Source organism: Thermobia domestica, chromosome 8, assembly GCF_964235325.1.
Source record: "Thermobia domestica chromosome 8, izTheDome1.hap1.1, whole genome shotgun sequence".
In the NCBI taxonomy this organism is placed as follows: Eukaryota; Metazoa; Arthropoda; class Insecta; order Zygentoma; family Lepismatidae; genus Thermobia; species Thermobia domestica.
The window spans coordinates 158,829,379-158,848,162 of NC_137461.1; the positions used below are offsets into that span (position 1 = coordinate 158,829,379).

General features: G+C 34.9%; 1 protein-coding gene across 2 annotated transcripts in view; it reads right to left on the minus strand.

Moving 5' to 3' along the window:
* LOC145693309 (fatty-acid amide hydrolase 2-like) overlaps positions 1-10,811 on the minus strand; it is an 89,342-nt gene extending 78,531 nt beyond the window's left edge. The window contains exon 1 of one of the 2 annotated variants that reach the window (XM_081769176.1): positions 10,371-10,811. In XM_081769176.1, the coding sequence (XP_081625302.1) occupies positions 10,371-10,400 (30 nt within the window). In that variant the 5' untranslated portion in view covers positions 10,401-10,811. Of the gene's footprint in view, positions 1-10,355 lie in introns of both variants that reach the window. The other variant, XM_081769175.1, reaches the window with a different exon arrangement.
* Positions 10,812-18,784: the final 7,973 nt, after the last annotated feature.

Here is an 18,784-nt window from a genome sequence, read left to right on the forward strand (position 1 = left end):
AAAAATTGCCCGGTAGGCCGTCCACTTTTGATGCAGATGTCGAAAGGGTTCGAACCAGTTTTCAACGCAACCCACAAAAGTCAACAAGGAGAGTTAGCAAGAGCTTTAAATGCCTCAAACAACTGTTTGGCGTGTAGTGTGTAAACATTTAAAGATGTATCCGTATCGAGTGCAGTTGTTACAACACTTAACACCTAATGATCACACGTGCCGCAAGACTTTTTGTGAGTCATTTCAAGAGTTGTGAGGTGTTGATGATGATTTTTTGGGCAAACTTTGTTTCAGTGCTGAGGCTATGTTCCATGTGACAGGAAGAGTGAATAAATAAAATGTTCGCATTTGGGGAACTGAGAAGCCTCACCAAATCTGTGAAATTGTGCGTGATTCACCGAAGACGAATGTGTGTTGTTTAATTTTATCTTCAAAAGTTTATGGTCCGTACTACTTTGACGAAGGAACTGTGACTGGACAAACATTTCTACAAATGCTTACTACGTGGCTTATGCCACAGCTCGAACATGGTAGTGCAAACATCATCTATCAATTGGATGGAGCTCCATGTCACTTTCATCACAATAACAGAAATTTCCTCAATAACAGATTGCCACACCGCTGGATTGGCAGGTCAGGTAAAAATGATCATCAGCTTCTACGTTGGCCACAAAGATCACCGAACTTAACCCCCTGCGATTTTTTTTTTCTGTGGGGATATCTAAGACATTGTCTACAAACCCCCTCTACCCCAAGATGCGAATGAACTGAAAGAGCACATCACTGCTGCAGTGCACACTGTTGGTGCAAACATGCTGAAACGGGTCTGGGCGGAATTGGAATATCGAATAGATGTATGCAGGGTAACAAAGGGGACCCACATAGAACATTTGTGATGTACTATTTTCATTTTTTTTTTTAATCACAAACACTTGGAGAGTTTTAGCATTTAACTGTAAGATTTGAAGCTACTTGGATGATTAATAAAGAAGTTATAAGGAGTTGTAATCGATCATATCATTTTGAATCACGCTGTATATGATTTTGAGAAAAGTTATATGTTCTCCCCTTACTTTTTATTTAATAAAAGGGAATATAGTTTTGACATAACATTCGCACGTCCGATATTCCTTTATATTCTATTTTATTTGTGTATTCTTACTTGAGTACGATAGGAAAGAAATAAGTATTGTAATCATGAAAATAATCCAATTCGGGATCTCAACACATTTATACGATTCATGGCCCCTACATGATGAAAACGGAACCTTTTTTTTTTATGTACCGGTATCTGTTCATTCGTCCCGATTTACATACACTTGCCTAGAGGCTGTTATTCGACGTATCCGGATCGAATTTTAAACTTAAGATTTTCTATAATATCCTCTCGAGGCATTTCTCGAATTTCTTCCTGTCCCCATGATAATGATGGTTTGCTGGAAGTGAAAGTTATTATCAACCCTATAATACGCTGTAGATCATTTTTCTACTTAAAATTCACAAGGGTTAGTTACTCAGGGTTTACTCTTGAGACAAGATTTTTAGGGTGATTGTCTCAAAAAACGACTCAGACGATTTTCTTTATAAATATATTAATAGCACTATAATACGAGATTAAGTCATTTCTTCTTCAAAAATCCACAACAGTTAGTTTACATTTAGTTTCTTCAGATAAGTTTTTCACAAATATCAAGGTGATTCTGTTCATATTTCATAAATATATATTTTATTAACTACCCTATAATTTGACGTAAACCATTAGCCCTGCAAAAAATGGTTGTATGTTCTGAGGTGAAAATTTTTCAGACAATTTTCTCAAAAAACTTCTTAGATATTTTTTTTCTTATTTAATAAATGTATATTTTGTTTACAATGTTATAATGTAGTATAAGCTATTTCTTCAGAAAAAGTCAACGGGTTGTTTACTCTTGGAGATAAGTAATTTTTAATCAGATGACTGTCTCAAAGTACTCAGGAAATTTCGTTCACATTCATAATCACATATTAAAAATCCTATAATTAGGGGCAAGAATTTGAAAATTTTTCGCAATAAGAATTTAAAAATTTCGCGTTTCGTTTATCATATTTCGCGTTTTGTTGCGTTTTCCAAGTAAAGTTTCGCATTTTGTAGCTCTTGTGGAAAAGATATTCCCTGACATTTTTTACAATTGTTCCTTTTATAAATCATTAATTGCCTAGAAACAAAAAACACTGGATATTTCACTCGACACTGTAAATTTCACTCATAAAAAATTATATTTTTTTTAACGAAACTGAAGGAAAATCTGTCAACTTACGTAGGAAAGTTTTGCTGTCTTCTGAAAATACACAGGCAAAAGTTACATTTAAGCATTAAATATAAGCATACTTGGAAGAAAAACCTCTCACAATTGGCATTGCTTGTTGGAAACCACACATATGTAAGTGCTTTACAAAAAACTTCAAACAATAATCACTTCGGGACTTTTGTTCATTCAAAACATTCACTACACTGCACTTTCCAAACGAATCACTTGTCAAGAGTTCATAGGCCACTTTATAAAACTCCAAATACAGTACTTCATAATCAGACGCTTGAATTGTTTACATGAAGGCAAAAGTTTTTAAAAACTTCTTTAACTCAACAATGTCTGGTTCACTATTACATGAAATTACGGAAGGATCAAACAGCTTTCCGAAAGCATCATATATTTCTGTAGTTTGGGAGTCTTTTCTTTGGGGAAAAGCTTCAATAATGATATTTCGGCACATTTTCTAAAGTCGCATTCAAAACTTGCCCTCTTTTCACTTGGTAATAAATGAAAGTGTGTGCTTCAGTTTTTTCACCAAAGAGGCCCTTCAGAAAACCGTCGAATTGAGTACTGAGTCTGTCAAGATGACTACTGAGAATGATGTACTACTGTCAAGATGAATGCTGTACGAGACTTGTCCGTCTCAGTGAAAGTTATAAAATTGACAATGTTACCACAATTATCACTAACAAAACTTAACTGAGCCTTCAAAATTAGTTTCTTGTCTTTCAAATAATTTTTGAGCATTACAGCTTGAATTTAGATCGTCGCATTTTGAAAGGAACTGATCTAGTGGTTCTAAGTATTTGTCTCAATATGCAACAACATGAAATCAACTACTCCACCTAGTCAGAACAGGCTCGGGAACAACTTGTGTTCAAGATCAGAATACTTCTCTTTAAGGAAACTCTGGTACTTCCTTTTGAGTTTCCTTGCGTTCAAAAATGCATTTTTCACATTGCACACAAAATTATTAAGTTCTTTCAAGTGTTCCACCCGATATCTCCAATCAAGCTCACTTTGTGTGACCAACACTGTACTGCACATGAACCATATGCGTTCCAATTATCACAACGTGTCGAAGCACTTGCACATATAACATGCAGTGTCCGAAATGAAACTAAGAATATTCTCATACTCAATACTGTAGCGGTGCAGTGTGTTTACTATTACTTGAGAACATGTGGTTGCATTAACTGCATTCAAAAAAGTAACTCTAAGCAAAAAACACTCTTCCTCCGACAGGGTTCCTACTAATCTGGAGAAGTCTATTTCCCTGACTTCTCCCTAACCTTTGGCAAGAAATTACCCGACTTTCATGAGTGTCGGAAGTTGACATATAAGTAAGGAATAAATAACTGTGAATATTTATATATGAGAACATTTATTCTATAGAGACAAATAATAATCAATTGCTCATACATTCCACTTATCATCCATAAAAATTTGAACAACGTTCCATACTGTGATCATAAAAACTACATATTTTATAAAATTTCCCTGACTTTCCCTGATTTCCAGTATTTTCCCCTGAGTTTCCCTGACCTGCACCATTTTGCCTGACTTCCCTGACCAGTAGGAACCCTGTCCAATATTCCCTCCATTGTACGGATCAAAATTACAAAGGCAGCTCTTCCTTTACGGTCAGTGGTCTCATCGCACATTACTGCCACTTTTTTCCCCACGAAGAGGCTCTTTGACTACCTAATTAAAACGGCTCCTCCCCATCCAGCTGCGAAGGTGAAAGCTTATGCGCAACATGTTCTCTATAGCCGTATTCAAATCATCCAAAAAACACGGTTCATGCCACGTTCTACCGTTCCGTCAGAGAAAATTGGCGTTTTTAAATGAATGAAAGCGTATTTTTAAAATTTTGCATTATATCGAGTATTATTAGAAATTTCACACAAAGCTGAAAATTTCGTGTTTTATCGCGTGACAGAAACCAATTAAAATGCACATAAAATAACACAAAACTTAATTCTGACATATTCTGTTTTCTCGCGCATTGCGAAAAACTCTTGCCTCTAACTATAATATTCTCCTTAGAATTATTTCCTCCGAAAATACCCACATGGGGACAGTCTGCTCTTGGTATTTTCTCCCTCTCTTAGATAGTACATCAAAATCTGGTCAGGCTATTTTGCTAATACTTTATAAATAAATATTTCGTTAACGAAACTATGATGTGGTGTACATCGTGTCTTCTAAAAATATCAACATGCTGTAGTTCTTGGGTATTTTCAGCCGATTCAGAAAGAAAAAAGAAAAATAGAAAAAAGATATAATAAAATGATCATATTTTGTAAGTAAACTATGGTGACCAGTCGTCTTGCTTTTAACGGAATTATGTCTGCTTTCAGAAAGTCGTCTAATGTCCCGACAAAAACCCCAAACAAGATGTATTTAAAAAGAAAAAAGAAAGAGAAGAAAAGCATCCAGTTTTCGGCTCGTAGTTACGTAGTACTACTATCAACTCCTTGTATGCACTTCAACGGTGTTTTGAAGAAAAGATCAACACCTTCTACAAGAAATTCAGTCATCAAAAAATATGAATTCAAGAGACACTCAAAATCCTGTTATTACTTTAAATTGAAAGCAATAACGGGAAAATCCCGTTAATGCTTCGCATGTAAAATTTTAAGGTCAACGTATCATAATCAGTACGCTAAGACTAAGGTATTAAATTACAAATTTAGTATGTAAATATCATTCAACAAAATTAAAACTGAAAGTCAATCCAAGCTACCGTTGGAAGCAGGGTTGGCTGGTTTAAACCAGCTGTTTTTTTCAAAAAAAAAGCTTTAAATCGTGTAAACTTCATGGTGACGTCTCCACATATCAAACCATCTGCATTACGTTTATCTACGTTTTACCTTTTAATCAAGAGATCCCGTGTTCAATTCTCGGTCGAACCACAACCCATCTTTCAAGAGTAAACCAAGTAGCGATTCGAGGTGTCCCTTTAAGCGAAAGTCTTCTCCGTGATAACCTTGGTATTTCATAAGAATGTTAAGCCTAAACATACGAAACGAAACCAAATTATATATTTCTACTTGCCTGAATGCCTGTTGTTTTATAAAGAACCAAGTTGCTTGAATATATTGATAGAAATTGGCAAAATTTATCAATGCCTACGTAGCTTCCATCAGGGGAAGGTTCTAGAACACAGGTCCCTCCATATAGGTTAGTAGCTAGGTTGGTTCCTTAATCACATAGTATTGCCGAGTGAGCATTAGCGAGTGAAAGAGGGTTCGAGCCCCGCAGGGCACGTTGTTTTCGTCTTTATTACAGATAAATGGAAAAGAGGACCTGTGTTCTAGAACCTTGCCCAACATCAGTTTGGATTCGACTTTGTTTTAATTTTATTGAATGATACCTACATACCAAATTTGTAATTTAATACCTCAGTTTTAGCGTAGTGATTATGATTCGTTGACCTTAAAATTTTACATACAGATAAAGTAATAACAGGATTTTCCCAATGGCTAAGGCGGGAGTTTCCTGATTTATATGTAATTTTGCATAATGTTTTTACTTGTGTAACTGTTTATCTTTTTGTCCATCTGAAATGACTCTTGACAATTATATTAACAACTAGGCCTATGTAAAGATCAGTACAACGTATTTTTATCAGGAGTCCTTCGTGGGTGAGTCGGCAATCGTATTTGTGACCAATTAGTCCCAGTTTCGTGTCGAAATGGACAATTTCTCTTGGATGTAAGCCCAGAAGCGGTTTGGATTCCGCTTTAAGCTTATGTGACCCCTTCCAGCATAACCTTGTTGTTGCATAACAACACCAAGGTGATACAAACTAATTTCTGTCCATATCTAATATAAATACAAAGAGTAAATTATTTAAACTAAAAAAAACGGGTTTAAACCAAAAAAAAAAAACTTTTTTTTTCGTTTTTTCAATAAAAACCATGGTTTTTGCCAACCCTGGTTGGAAGCTACGTACGCAGTCGATAAATTTTGCCACTTCTCTCAATATATTTAAGCAACCTTAGCTTCTTTATAAAACAACAGCCATTCAGGCAAGCAGAAACAACATTTTGGTTTCATTTCGTATTTTAGGCTTAACATCCTTATGTAATACTGAGGTTATCAAGGAGAAGACTTTTGCTTAAAGTGTCATCTAAACCGCTATTTGGTTTACACTTCAGAAAAGGTTTGTAGTTCGACCGAGAATTGAACATGGAACGCACTGATTAAATGGTGAAAATGAGGTACTACTAATGAGATGGTTTGATATGTAGAAACGTCACCATGAAGTTCACACGATTTAAATCACTTTTCGTTCTTGTTGGTTTAAACCAGCCAGCCCTGAAGGGGACATAATGAAAATTATTATTACCAGACATACAAGCGTGAAGGTCAAGTTTAGGCACACAACTAAATATAATTAATTATTGGAAAATTACAGCTCTTTCACTAATCTTCTTCTTATTGTCCAGAGTTGGCAAAAACCATGGTTTTTATTAAAAAAACAAAAAAAAACTTTTTTTTTAGGTTGTTTTGGTTTAAATAATTTGCTTTATATATTCATATCATATATGGACAGAAATAAGTTTGTTTCGCTTTGATGTTATTATGCAACAACCGGGTTATGCTAGAAGGGGTCACATAAGCTTAAAGCGGAATAAGAACTGCTTCTCGAGTTACATCCGAGAGAAATTGTCTTCCATTTGAACTCAGAACCAGGACTAGTTGGCCACAAATGCGATACGTCTGCCGACTCACTCACGAAGGAATCCTGATAAAAAAAATACGTTGTACTGATCTTTACATGCTTCTTAATATAACTGTCTAGAGTCACTTCAGAAGGACAAAAACATGAACAGTTGCACAAGTGAAACTATTACACAGAATTAGAATACATATGAACAATTTCAAAGTACTACGGAGTACAGAAGAACTAATTTAGTCCAAGTTAGTTAACAACGACTTATTGGTCCAAATTAAAGAAATACAACGACTTAATTTGCATATCAGTAGGAAAAGTGATTAAAGATACGAATTATTTGAGTCCACTTTGGCTCAGACTCATTTATACATAAATAGATACCAAAGATATTTCTCATTTCACTAAATGCCTCTTGTGGGGTCTGTATGACTCCCCCCCCCCCTACACACACAATGGTACGGCATTTCGATGTATTTTATCAATAGTAAACATTGAAACGAAACGATATTTAGAATTTTCCTTTGATTGCAATTACATAACAATAATAACAACTACAAAAAAATCACAAAGAAACATTTATAAACTTATTAAAAAAAAAAAAAAAAAAGAAGTTGCTTTTGTAGTATAATCCTTTTGAGTAATGAATGGGAAATTTAGATCTGAATATAATACGAATAATATACGAGAGTGAAATGTGATGACCCACAAATGTGTGTTCATCAAGATTTTACAAACACTTACACTTTTACGAACATATTTCGTTTTTTGGTTTAAACCAGCCAACAATGTTATTGTCCTTCAAAAGATTTAAGCTACCGACATGACAATAACCCACTTAATTTAGATGAAGTTTAACGAGGTCACTAGAAGTAATTATTGAAAAATTACATTTAAATACAGTGGTGTCCGGACACACAGCACGAAAACTACAGTCCAAAAACCATAAGCCAACCTGTCCTTGGTCCTAAAAAGCAAGGGGTTCACTAGAGCAGACGGTTCTACCACATAGAAAATTTGTAGGTAAAATATGATGTGAAACATTTTTCGTGAAAGAATGAGAGTATGAATACAAGTAATTTCTGTCAGTGCAATGTAAAATATCAAAAATACAAAATTTGGTAGAACCAACCTGAAAGCTCTAACCTAACCTAGCTGTAGTTATGAGCATAAGCAACGGTAGTGAAAACACATGGATTCCCCACTGACACGAGTTTCTATAACACTTGTCATGGTCACGAGTTTCTATAACACTTGTCATGGTTACACACTAGTAACGCTAAATTTGTAAACATACATTACAGCTTTTGTACACTGTGCAGAAATAACCCACCAGTGGAAATTAAGTGTTTAATGCAGTCTTCTTTCATATGTACTCACTCATTTTAGCCGTCGTAAAGTTCTTCTAACTAGTAATCTGATCTTGGTGTAGTTTCGGCACACCACATTTTGAAAGATTTACAAGTAAAATTCAATACTTCGCATGAGAAGATATTTATAAAGAACAAATGACAGAATTAATTACAAAGCAATACGGCTAGCCTATACTTTAGATATACAAGGATAGGGTTAGATGCTTCACGACGGATAAAATAACTGAGTGCATATGAAAGATGACTTCTATTAGATGCCATTTTCTACCAGCGGTGTATTTCTGCACAATGTAAAGAAGCTGTATTTTATGTTTGCAAGTGGAGCGTTACTAGGGTGAAACTAGGGCCTATGTTTAGCAGAAGGGGTCCAGCTTTTGTCTCTAAAAAATGTTATTATTTTGGTAATTTGTGTTCATATTCGGTTAGTTTAGGGTAGAATTGGTTAGTTTAAGTTAGGTTAGACTGGTTTAGGTTACGTTAGGTTAGTTTATGTTATATTAGTGTAGGAGTCCCGCATAATTTTCCAAAAAATGATAGAATTTCGCTTATTTCTACTAATATTACGTTAGTTTAGGTTACTTCAGGTTAGCTTACGTTAGTTTATGTTAAGTTAGCTTAGATTTGGCTACGTTATGTTACGTCTAAGTACTTGCATCACTCATTTCTCCTGTAAATTTTGTGTTTTTTACGTGCTTCTGGACCCCTTGTACTAAACATACTCCGAAACTAGTGCTACTGAAACTCGTATCACTGTCAAAACCCCTTCTTTTCACTACCAGTGGCGGGAGGGAGCGAGACTCCATACTATAATAGGTATATTATGAGGCCACATTTACGCGTATATTCACCATTGCTGACGCGCGGGCTCATCAACTTCGACCTATTCTGACTCGGTTAAATTGTATTCGTGGCCACTTAGCACAGATTGTTTGCTTTTTTGGAACATGTTTAGTACAAGGAGTCTAGAAGCACGTAAGAACACAAAATTTATAGGAGAAATGAATGATGCAAGTACTTAGACGTAACATAACGTAACCAAATCTAACCTAACCTAGCATAAACTAACCTAATAATAGAAATAAGCGAAATTCTATCATTTTTTTGGAAAATTATGCAGGACCCCTACACTAATATAATGCACTCTAAACTAACCTAACCTACCCTAAACTAACCGAATGTGAACGGAAATTTCCAAAATTGTAACATTTTTTAAAGAAAAGAGCTGGACCCCTTCTGCTAAACATAGGCCTTTTTTCAGTGTATTTTTTATACCATACATTCGGAAGCCATATTTATACGCAAATCAGAAAAGAATTGTAATTTTTCAACAATAATTTCTGGTAGCTTCCTTGAATTTCATCTATGTCAAGTGAAGTATTTTCATATCGCCCAGCGCAAATCTTTTAAGGGACAATAAGAAGGAAATAAGTGACAGAATTATATTTTTTCAACAATTATTTCGAGTGGTGAGGCTAACGTAAACTTGCACGAGTAATCTTATACTTGTCACTCTACAATACAGTTGTATTACTCACTATTTAATTCTGCAGCTTGCAGAAATTCGTTAATGTCTTTCTATGCCGAGTATTTAATTTTGCCTGAACTTGCCTAAATTTTGGTGTGTTTGAAGTTGACCAGGACCCAGACAAGATCTGAGTAACCATTGATGTAGAGTGGTTTAGAATTTTTCAGCAATTTTCCTCCCTTTCCTCTCCGCATTAGTAACCCTATTAATAATCCGCACAACTATCTCTTTCGTTACTCTAGCTAAAAGTATGTTGCTTGCATAAATAAGGCTTTAGTTTCTCGTTGTTATTTTACGCGTAAGTCCTCCACTCTATCAGCAGATTTATTGGCCAAATTTCCATATTTTTGTATTTCCATTCTTATTCAGTAAACACCATGCTCCGTAGTTAACTTGTTGCACTTGAAGAAATAATTGTTAACTTGTTGCACTTGAAGAAATAATTGTATCATTTTCATTATTAAGATAATACAATCAATAAAATTACTTACTTCTTGATTACTGACATTTTGAGGTGACGAAGTACACATCTTCATAAATTTGTAATGATTGATGCCTTCATGCGTGTAATTCGTATGACGATGCAGAAATTCTGTATCAAAACTGCTTTGCAATTCAGTAGCGCACCAAATGATTTACCTATTTACATTTTTTTCCGCTGTCAACACGCATACGTTCTTCTTCTGTAACGGTACAATAAACGTACTAGTTGCTCTTCTCAGAGTTTCCTTTCTTTAAATATGGACAATCTATTTTTAACAATTTTCTAGTGTTTCACTTTCTTCAAATGGAAATCGCAAAAGAAGAAATAGAGAGTTCCTTTTGTCATGCATATGCTTTCAAGAATATTATCTCTAGGTGAGATTTCATACTCTTTATTGAATTTCCAGAGTGTTAGATTGAGAAAATGGGGAACATTTCACCCTCAAACACTATTTGATTCGCTTCAAAGGAGCTAACTGAAACATCTTTTCTAAGATCACTGTTGCCAACCTCGAAAAACAAAATTATCGATTTTCATCTATAAAATTATCGTATACTGCAAAAAATATCGTATATTCGTTACGAACGTGATAATTTTAGAAACATGTATAATACTACTAATAATAGCACTAAAATATAATAAGCTTACCTAGTACCCTTCAGTTTCGAACTCCAAATCGGTGTTTACTAGCCTCGGTTGCACACAGATGCAATAAATAACATTTACATTTTTGTACAAAATGCCAGGAAAGTCCATCTGTAGCCAACTTGCAAAAGAATTATATTTTCCCATCATTGTGTTGTACCCATAGGATGTGAAGCCTATTACTTTTCCAAGTGGAATATTACTATTTGTTAAAGTATTATATGGGAGCTCATAAAGCAGTGGCACCTTCATGTGCAGCTTCCACATTTTTATCACAATAAATTTGTAATACTGCAAAATATTTTGTTTGTATTTTCGTACTATTTTCATTGAAATATCTCGCCCAAACACGCATATTTTTTGCAGTCGAAATATCTGTAGACTCATCGACCATTAAGCTATTTTTTTTTTTTTTTTTTTTTTTTGTTTCTGTAACGTATCATTCAATTCCTTCAAATGACATTTTTATCACACCCGTTGTCTTAGTTCTACATAATTGAATCTTGTTAGCAATTTTGGAATCAGAGAACGCACTTTTAATTACATCTATTACGTGATCTGGCGTATTCATAGAAATATTATGTTTGGCTACAGTTTGTTCGCACATTCAAAAACAGCAAACAAGTGTGCGTTCTAAAATTATCGTATATTCACCTATTATCGCAAGGGCATTATCGTATATCGTATTAAGGCTCAAATTATCGTATATCACGATAAATTATTGTATGGTTGGCAACCCTGTCTAAGATGCACATCCCCTACGAAAAAAAGAAAAAAGAAGAGAAAAAAGGTAAAAAAAAGAAAAACGTATTTTTGCGATAAAAAGTTTGAGTGGGTCTTGTTTCTCGTCCTTCCATGCAATTTCAATCTGCTAGTTGTATGCCGAAATAAAAGATGTAAACTATTCACTGTCGATTTCTTCTAATTTTATACTTAAGTTAGAGGTATCATACATTTATTTATTTATTTATTTATTTCGGAAAAACAACAGGCAAATGCCTAATTACAGTTTTCCCTTATTGTAAAGTGTATTTAATACACTTTAAAATACATATATAATAACATACTAATATGACACAATTCAATTATAATACACTCTAAAATACACATAAAATAATAATATGAAAGTAAAATATACGTTAAAATACAAATAGCACGATATACAGGATACAACAAATTTATGTAGAGTGAAAATTTTGTTTGTAACTAAAAACATCTATATCTGGGTGTTCTTGTGACGTCTTATTATACAATATAGGCCTACTCATTTTTCTGATAGGCGATACATCTAATGCATTAGTTCTTGCGCTGAAAGATGGAATATGTCATTATGGGGTCTCGTTGCTATATGTGGGACGCGAATTTTGATTTCTGATAACAAATATTCTGAATTATTTTATGTAAGAAAGATAATATGAAATGACTTCTTCTGCTTTCAAGAGATTGTAATAAATATTTGTTTCGAAGACCTTCGTAGTTCTCAAATTTGGGATATATACCTGTTTCTTTATATGTCAAAAAGCGCACAAATTTATTTTGAATGTTTTCGATTTTATTTATATATTTCTTACTATTAGAACCCCATATTATCGCTGCATATTCCACCTTAGACCGCACATAGGCAGTGTATAATGTTTTGAGAGCATTAGTATTAGAAAAATCACCTCCTAATCTCATCACAAAGCCAAGATTCCTAAAGGCCTCACCAATTACTCTGTTGACATGAATATCGAATGATAGGTTTGACTGCAGAGTGACTCCAAGATCAGTAACATAATCCACTCTCTCAATTGGCGTTTGATTAATAGTATACGCATTGCGTACATAGTTTATTTTCCTGGTGTATGACACTACTTTACATTTTCTAATATTTAGTAGCAACTTATTTGATTCACACCATTGGGAAATAGCATTAATGTCATTTTGCGTCTAATTCCGTGGAGATACTGCGATAGATTTTTAGATCGTCAGCAAACAAAAGTTTGTGGGAAGATGTTATTACAGGTGGTAAATCGTTAACAAATAGTATAAATAACAGAGGTCCTAAGTTCGATCCCTGAGGCACACCAGAGTCTACGACATATTCCTTAGTTAAAATATTCTTGTATCGAACGCGATGTTTCCGTTGGTAAAGATAGGATGCTATAAGTTGTTGAAGATTTTGTGAAAAATTGAATGTCACAAGTTTGCTTAGAAGTATATCATGATTAATTACGTCGAACGCCTTGGAGAAATCTGTATAAATTACATCTACTTGTTCCTTTTTATCAACTTGATTAGCTATAAAATGCGTAAGTTCTGAGAGATTAGTTACAGTTGACCTCTTTGGCATGAAACCCAGACAAGATCTATATGAATTTTTTATACATATTCGTTTTCCCTGTCTTCATTGCAGGCAGTGTAACTTTTTCTTTTTCTTAATATTGTACCGGTAATTTGCAATAGTTTCCTCATACCCTTCAATTTGTCGCCAAAGATAAATTTGAATGACGACGGTACACTAACTACATATAATAAGGTCATGTATGGATTTGCATTAGGCCTACATTGTGCATAATTTATACAATGTTGGGTACTTTTAACCCTATGCTCATGGGCGGCGATTAGGGGGGCAAGAGGTGCAGTTGACCCCCCCCCCCCCCACTTTTTTGAAGTGACCACTTAGCTCTTAAATTATATCATATATTTTTCGGGGATAGACTAGAATCTTCATTATTAGATTTTAAAAAGTACCAAAAAAGCTTTTTACTTCCGTTTTCTCTCAAGACTGGAGGCATTATAGAACACGTTACATATGCTTTCACGCCTTTTTGAGTCGAGACGTAGTGTGATGACGTCATAACTAAAAAAAATTGTTATGACTTTTTTATTACCGTACTTTTTGCAAAGCTTACTTTTGCTCCTAGAAGATTGAAATTTTGCACACACATTTAGTACACGCCTTAATATTTTTCAGATTTGTTTCAGATCTCTGCGTTAAAACAAGGGGGTACAGAGGGGCAGAAAAGTACAAAGAAGGAATATTTTTTATACAAGTAATCCATTTTTGAATGATTTTCCCACCTCAGGTACACGATGGAGACATGTGAGTGGTACCGTTTCAAAGTATGTTCTATTCTGAAGGGAATGATGTACGAACAATGATCATAGGATAAATAGGGATGTCTCAGGAAAATTGTATATTACATCCAGGTCATCTGGGGCATTGTGGGAATGTTCTTAGCTCATTGGTATACATTTTCCCGCACGCACGCACGCACGTCCCGCTTTCCCGCACGTTTTCAAAATAGAAGCTTGGAATTTTTTATACACATTTAGTACACCCCTTTGTAGTTTTCAGTTGATTTTGAGATCTGTGCGTTAACAAAGGGGGTCCAGAGAGGATCAAAGTTTAAAAAAAAATCAGAAAAATCCAGATTTCCCTGAAAATTTCCCGCCTTAGGGATATGATAGAAAAACGTAAATGGAACCGTTTGAAAGGTTGTCCTATTCTGAAGAGAATGAGGTACTAACTAGCGCTCTCAACGGGTCGGGTCGGGTCGGGTTGAAGACCGACCCGACCCGACCCGTGACCCGAATTGACTGACCCGACCCGACCCGTGACCCGAATTGACTGACCCGACCCGACCCGACTGACCCGAAACGTGATCCGATCTGATTGACCTGACCCGATAACCCGACCCGAGCTGACCCGACAACCCGACCCGAGCTGACCCGACCAGAGCTGACCCGACTGACCCGACCCGACCCGTTTGAGAGCACTATGGTCACGACACTGGGTGAACGCCAAAATGCACTCACATTGGAAATTAAACCCGGACCACGTGTACCGAAGTCTTACACGTTAACCACTAGCTAGATCAAGCGGGGGATTTGTATATGCATCTTAATGAATATTTGGCACTTTTGAGGTTTAGTTATTTCTTTTTATAACATACCAATGTCTGACGTGGGAGAATTTTTTTTCTTGCTTTAGTTTTATGTGACGAAATTTTTCTTCAAGGTCAGTGTTCTCACCTGCTCGGACGGCAGGGGGTCTTCTCGGAAGGCAGTAGCAAGAGTATCTTGGCGGAGACAAAAAGAAATCGTTTAACTACAAGGAAACGGGAGAACAAATGTGATTTTTCCAAAATAGGTTCCTATGATTCCGGGACCCGTGCCACTTTGATTTTTCTTTCTCGATAATTAAAACGTATTTTACAGTAGGGCTATATATAGTTGCAAGTAAGAAGATACATAATATGAATTTTGTAATTTAAAATTTAAAAATACAGGTTGATAATTAATTATAAAGTACTAATTTTATTTCATCACTTTCAGCCCAACAAATGAAATTCAAACAATTCGCTCCCTTTGTCTTGGTCATCAATACTGCGTCTTATCCTTTGTCTTGCAGTCAAGTCTTGGTCCTGCATTTCGTAGTCTTGGTTATCTTTCATGCTATACAAGAGCCAAGAATGCTCGCCTCATCGGTACAAATGAAGACCAAGTGTGATTTTGATTATGGTCTTTTATACTATACGGAAAGCAAGAAAATGCGCTCATCGCTACTTGGTGATCACCAAAACAAGGCCAAGAGCAAGATTACTATGCACCTCGTCTTGCATATCTAATCTTTATCTTGTTCTTGTATCGGTGTCCTTGGGCTCGGTGAAATAAAATGAAATATTCAGTTTAAGGTCCCTCGATTCTGCACCGAGGCTAAGGGATATGGTGACCATGAGAAGTGAATGAAATGGTGGAATGAAGAAAGTGGGAGGAAACAGGAGAACCCCGAGAAAACCCACTACACGGCGTTTTTCCACCACAAAGCCCACTTAGCACAAGCTGGGATCGAACCATGGACACCATCAGTGGCGGAACCAAGGGAGGGCCAAGGAGGGCAGGGCCCCCTTGCTCAAATTCTTGGCCCCTCTAGTGCCCCCCCCCCACACACAAATGATGCTATTATAGGTCGACAAACGGTGAGTTACCAGTGGCTACAAGTGAAACTACTTCCAAAACATCTCTCGACAACAAAGTTACGAACTGCAGAATACCGTCGCGTTCCGAATAAAATAGCTCCACTCGTTTTAGTTTGTAGTACGGGAAGATCTAATTCACGGAAATCTGTGGAATGCTTGCATTGACCTCGCCACCTGGACATTCATTTTAACCTCTGTCCATTATCTAGTTATCTCCTTTGTTTTTGACAAACAACCAGAAAAATAGAAAATCAGTCGGCATTCTCATTCGCTTCAATGTTGAAAGTCATACTAAAATATGATATGCATACTTACAAATAACATGCACTGCAGTAAAACATTACACTTGTGTTGGACGAAAAAAGTCTTCGTACACTAAGTAATTGATTTCCATTGATTATTCCAACATAGAACAAATGCATAGCATCCATTAAATATATTGGTATTATTATTATTATTATTATTATTATTATTATTATTATTATTATTATTATTATTATTATTATTATTATTATTATTATTATTATTATTATTATTATGAGTTTATCTACCAAACAACTATTTATTGATTAATAAAAATGATTAATCAATTATATTATGGTAGATGACTTCAGATTATAGCTATTATTTACTGACCGACAGTATCCCACGCTGTCGTATCTGTGCATAAGAGGTAAGTTCTAATCTTTTCTTTGTAGAAGTTAAGTAAAAGAACCTGTTTTACCTCGAAATGCTTAATTACAATTTTATTTACACAAAGACAATTCTAACATACAAGATTATATTAACGATGCTATTTGCATATACGAGTTACTTGTCACAAAAACTAATTACGCTAGGAAACTAAAACTATGCTCAAACTGCCTTTCTTAGCTAACTTTTACAAGTGGTAGCAATTGAAACTCACATGAGTATATGGTAACCTCTTACCCGAAGTCCAAGGTTAATCTCTTTGCACATGGCTTAAAAAAAAAAACCGTCTCTGTTGCCTCCGTTTTCACTCTCCCCCTCTGCCAGCCTGAATCCCCATTATATTACCAAATGTTATCAATCTTTAATTTCAAATTAAGTGCTTTATGATTTTTTTGCAATTATAAAGTCTCATTATTTTCTATCACAGTTGTCCCTTAAGATAAGTTATTATAACAAAGGAAAAACATATTAATGATTCCTCTTGATTACTTTTCAAGGCTTTTTCTTATAATTCACTTAAGCACTATCACTTTTATTCACAAATAATCATATCCATTTATTCTTTTTTTTTTCATAAAATCTGCTTTCAACACATTATATTATCATGCGGTATTAAAACAAATCTGGAACTTCTGATATTTATTTACCTCCATCATTCCATCCGGAAAATTAGTGTGATCTGTACACGAGGGAATGTTTTCAGGCTGCTAAAATTAAGATTACTGGTGCCATGCTATAACTTTGAGTTTCACCTTATCTCAAGTAGATGCAGACATGTCAGAAGGTTTGATCCTTGTAAATACACTAGTTCAAACGCTGTCCAAGATGAGGTCTGGTAAATATGACTCTCAATGAACAATATTCGAACAAATTTATGAAGAATGTTTGGAGATGAGCAAAGAAAATGGTCTCGAATTCCAGAGCCGGAAACAAATAGAATATAGGGGTTCCTCGTGGAAACGAACTAGACATCCGCCATCGAAATATCACAAATTCATTTTGGATGAATCTTTTCATTCATTGGATGCAGAAAACGAATTTTCTCAAGATAATATATCTATCAAGAGACATTTTTCTCCCTACTATTGATAGACAATCTCTCATATGGAAAACCGCTTTGTATCATGTTGCAATATCATCAGATCAATCACCACTCTACATCCAAAAAGTAAACACTTTTTTAAATTACAACATTGTCGAGCCTATAGCCCAGCATTATGAGAGTGATCTGCAAATATTAAAGTGAGAACTCAAAATCCTCCCAAACACAATTAATAGAGCAACCCAAAAGCATAAAAAGCATATAAAGCATAACAGCAATTTACACATATGGTTGGTACCTTGAACATGATTGTGATTGTCGAAGGGTCCAGACGAAACTAGTTTTAAAAGCATAATTTTAGAAAATAGAGCATAAAGCATAATTTAAAATATATGGCACAGTTCTTGGAAAATTCTCTTTAACTGAAAGTTTAACATACTGTGTTAATATTTTTTAAAACCAATATTTACAATGCAAAATCATTGAGAACATAACAATGCATCAATGAAAAGCTTATTTTCATTTCTGTAAACTTTTCGGTGTAATCCTTTGACGTGGAGAAAAGAAAAAAAGTAAAAGAAGAAATTTTTCCGCCAACAATGAATAGTATGCAAGAGCTCCATACTATATTGTTATGTTGACTTTTTGAACTTAAGCACTTTCTGTACTTTTTGGTGGCATCTTTTACTTTCTCTTTCTGTATATATGTACCTGTAAGGCGCACACAAATGATTGAAAAAATTTATTCGAGCAAAGCACATCTCTTTACAATGAATTAAGTAGAAAGTTCATTAAATATGAGAGAAACTAGTTGCAAAAAATATCGATAAATAGATCAAGATATTTAGAATATTTAATGTATAATAAATATTATACATTATACACGATTAACCCGAGAAAGGTAAACTACGTAAATTTTACGTGTACGAGTTGGAAACACTGATGTGACGTAGCAGGAACTGTGCGTAGAAGTACAAACCTCTAGATATGCTATCACGGGTTAGTTGGCTTGATGTTCCGACGTTAATTACTTCTGTAGGTGTTATGTTCTCTGTGCGAAACAATTGAGTGTAGAACCTTATACGTAAATTT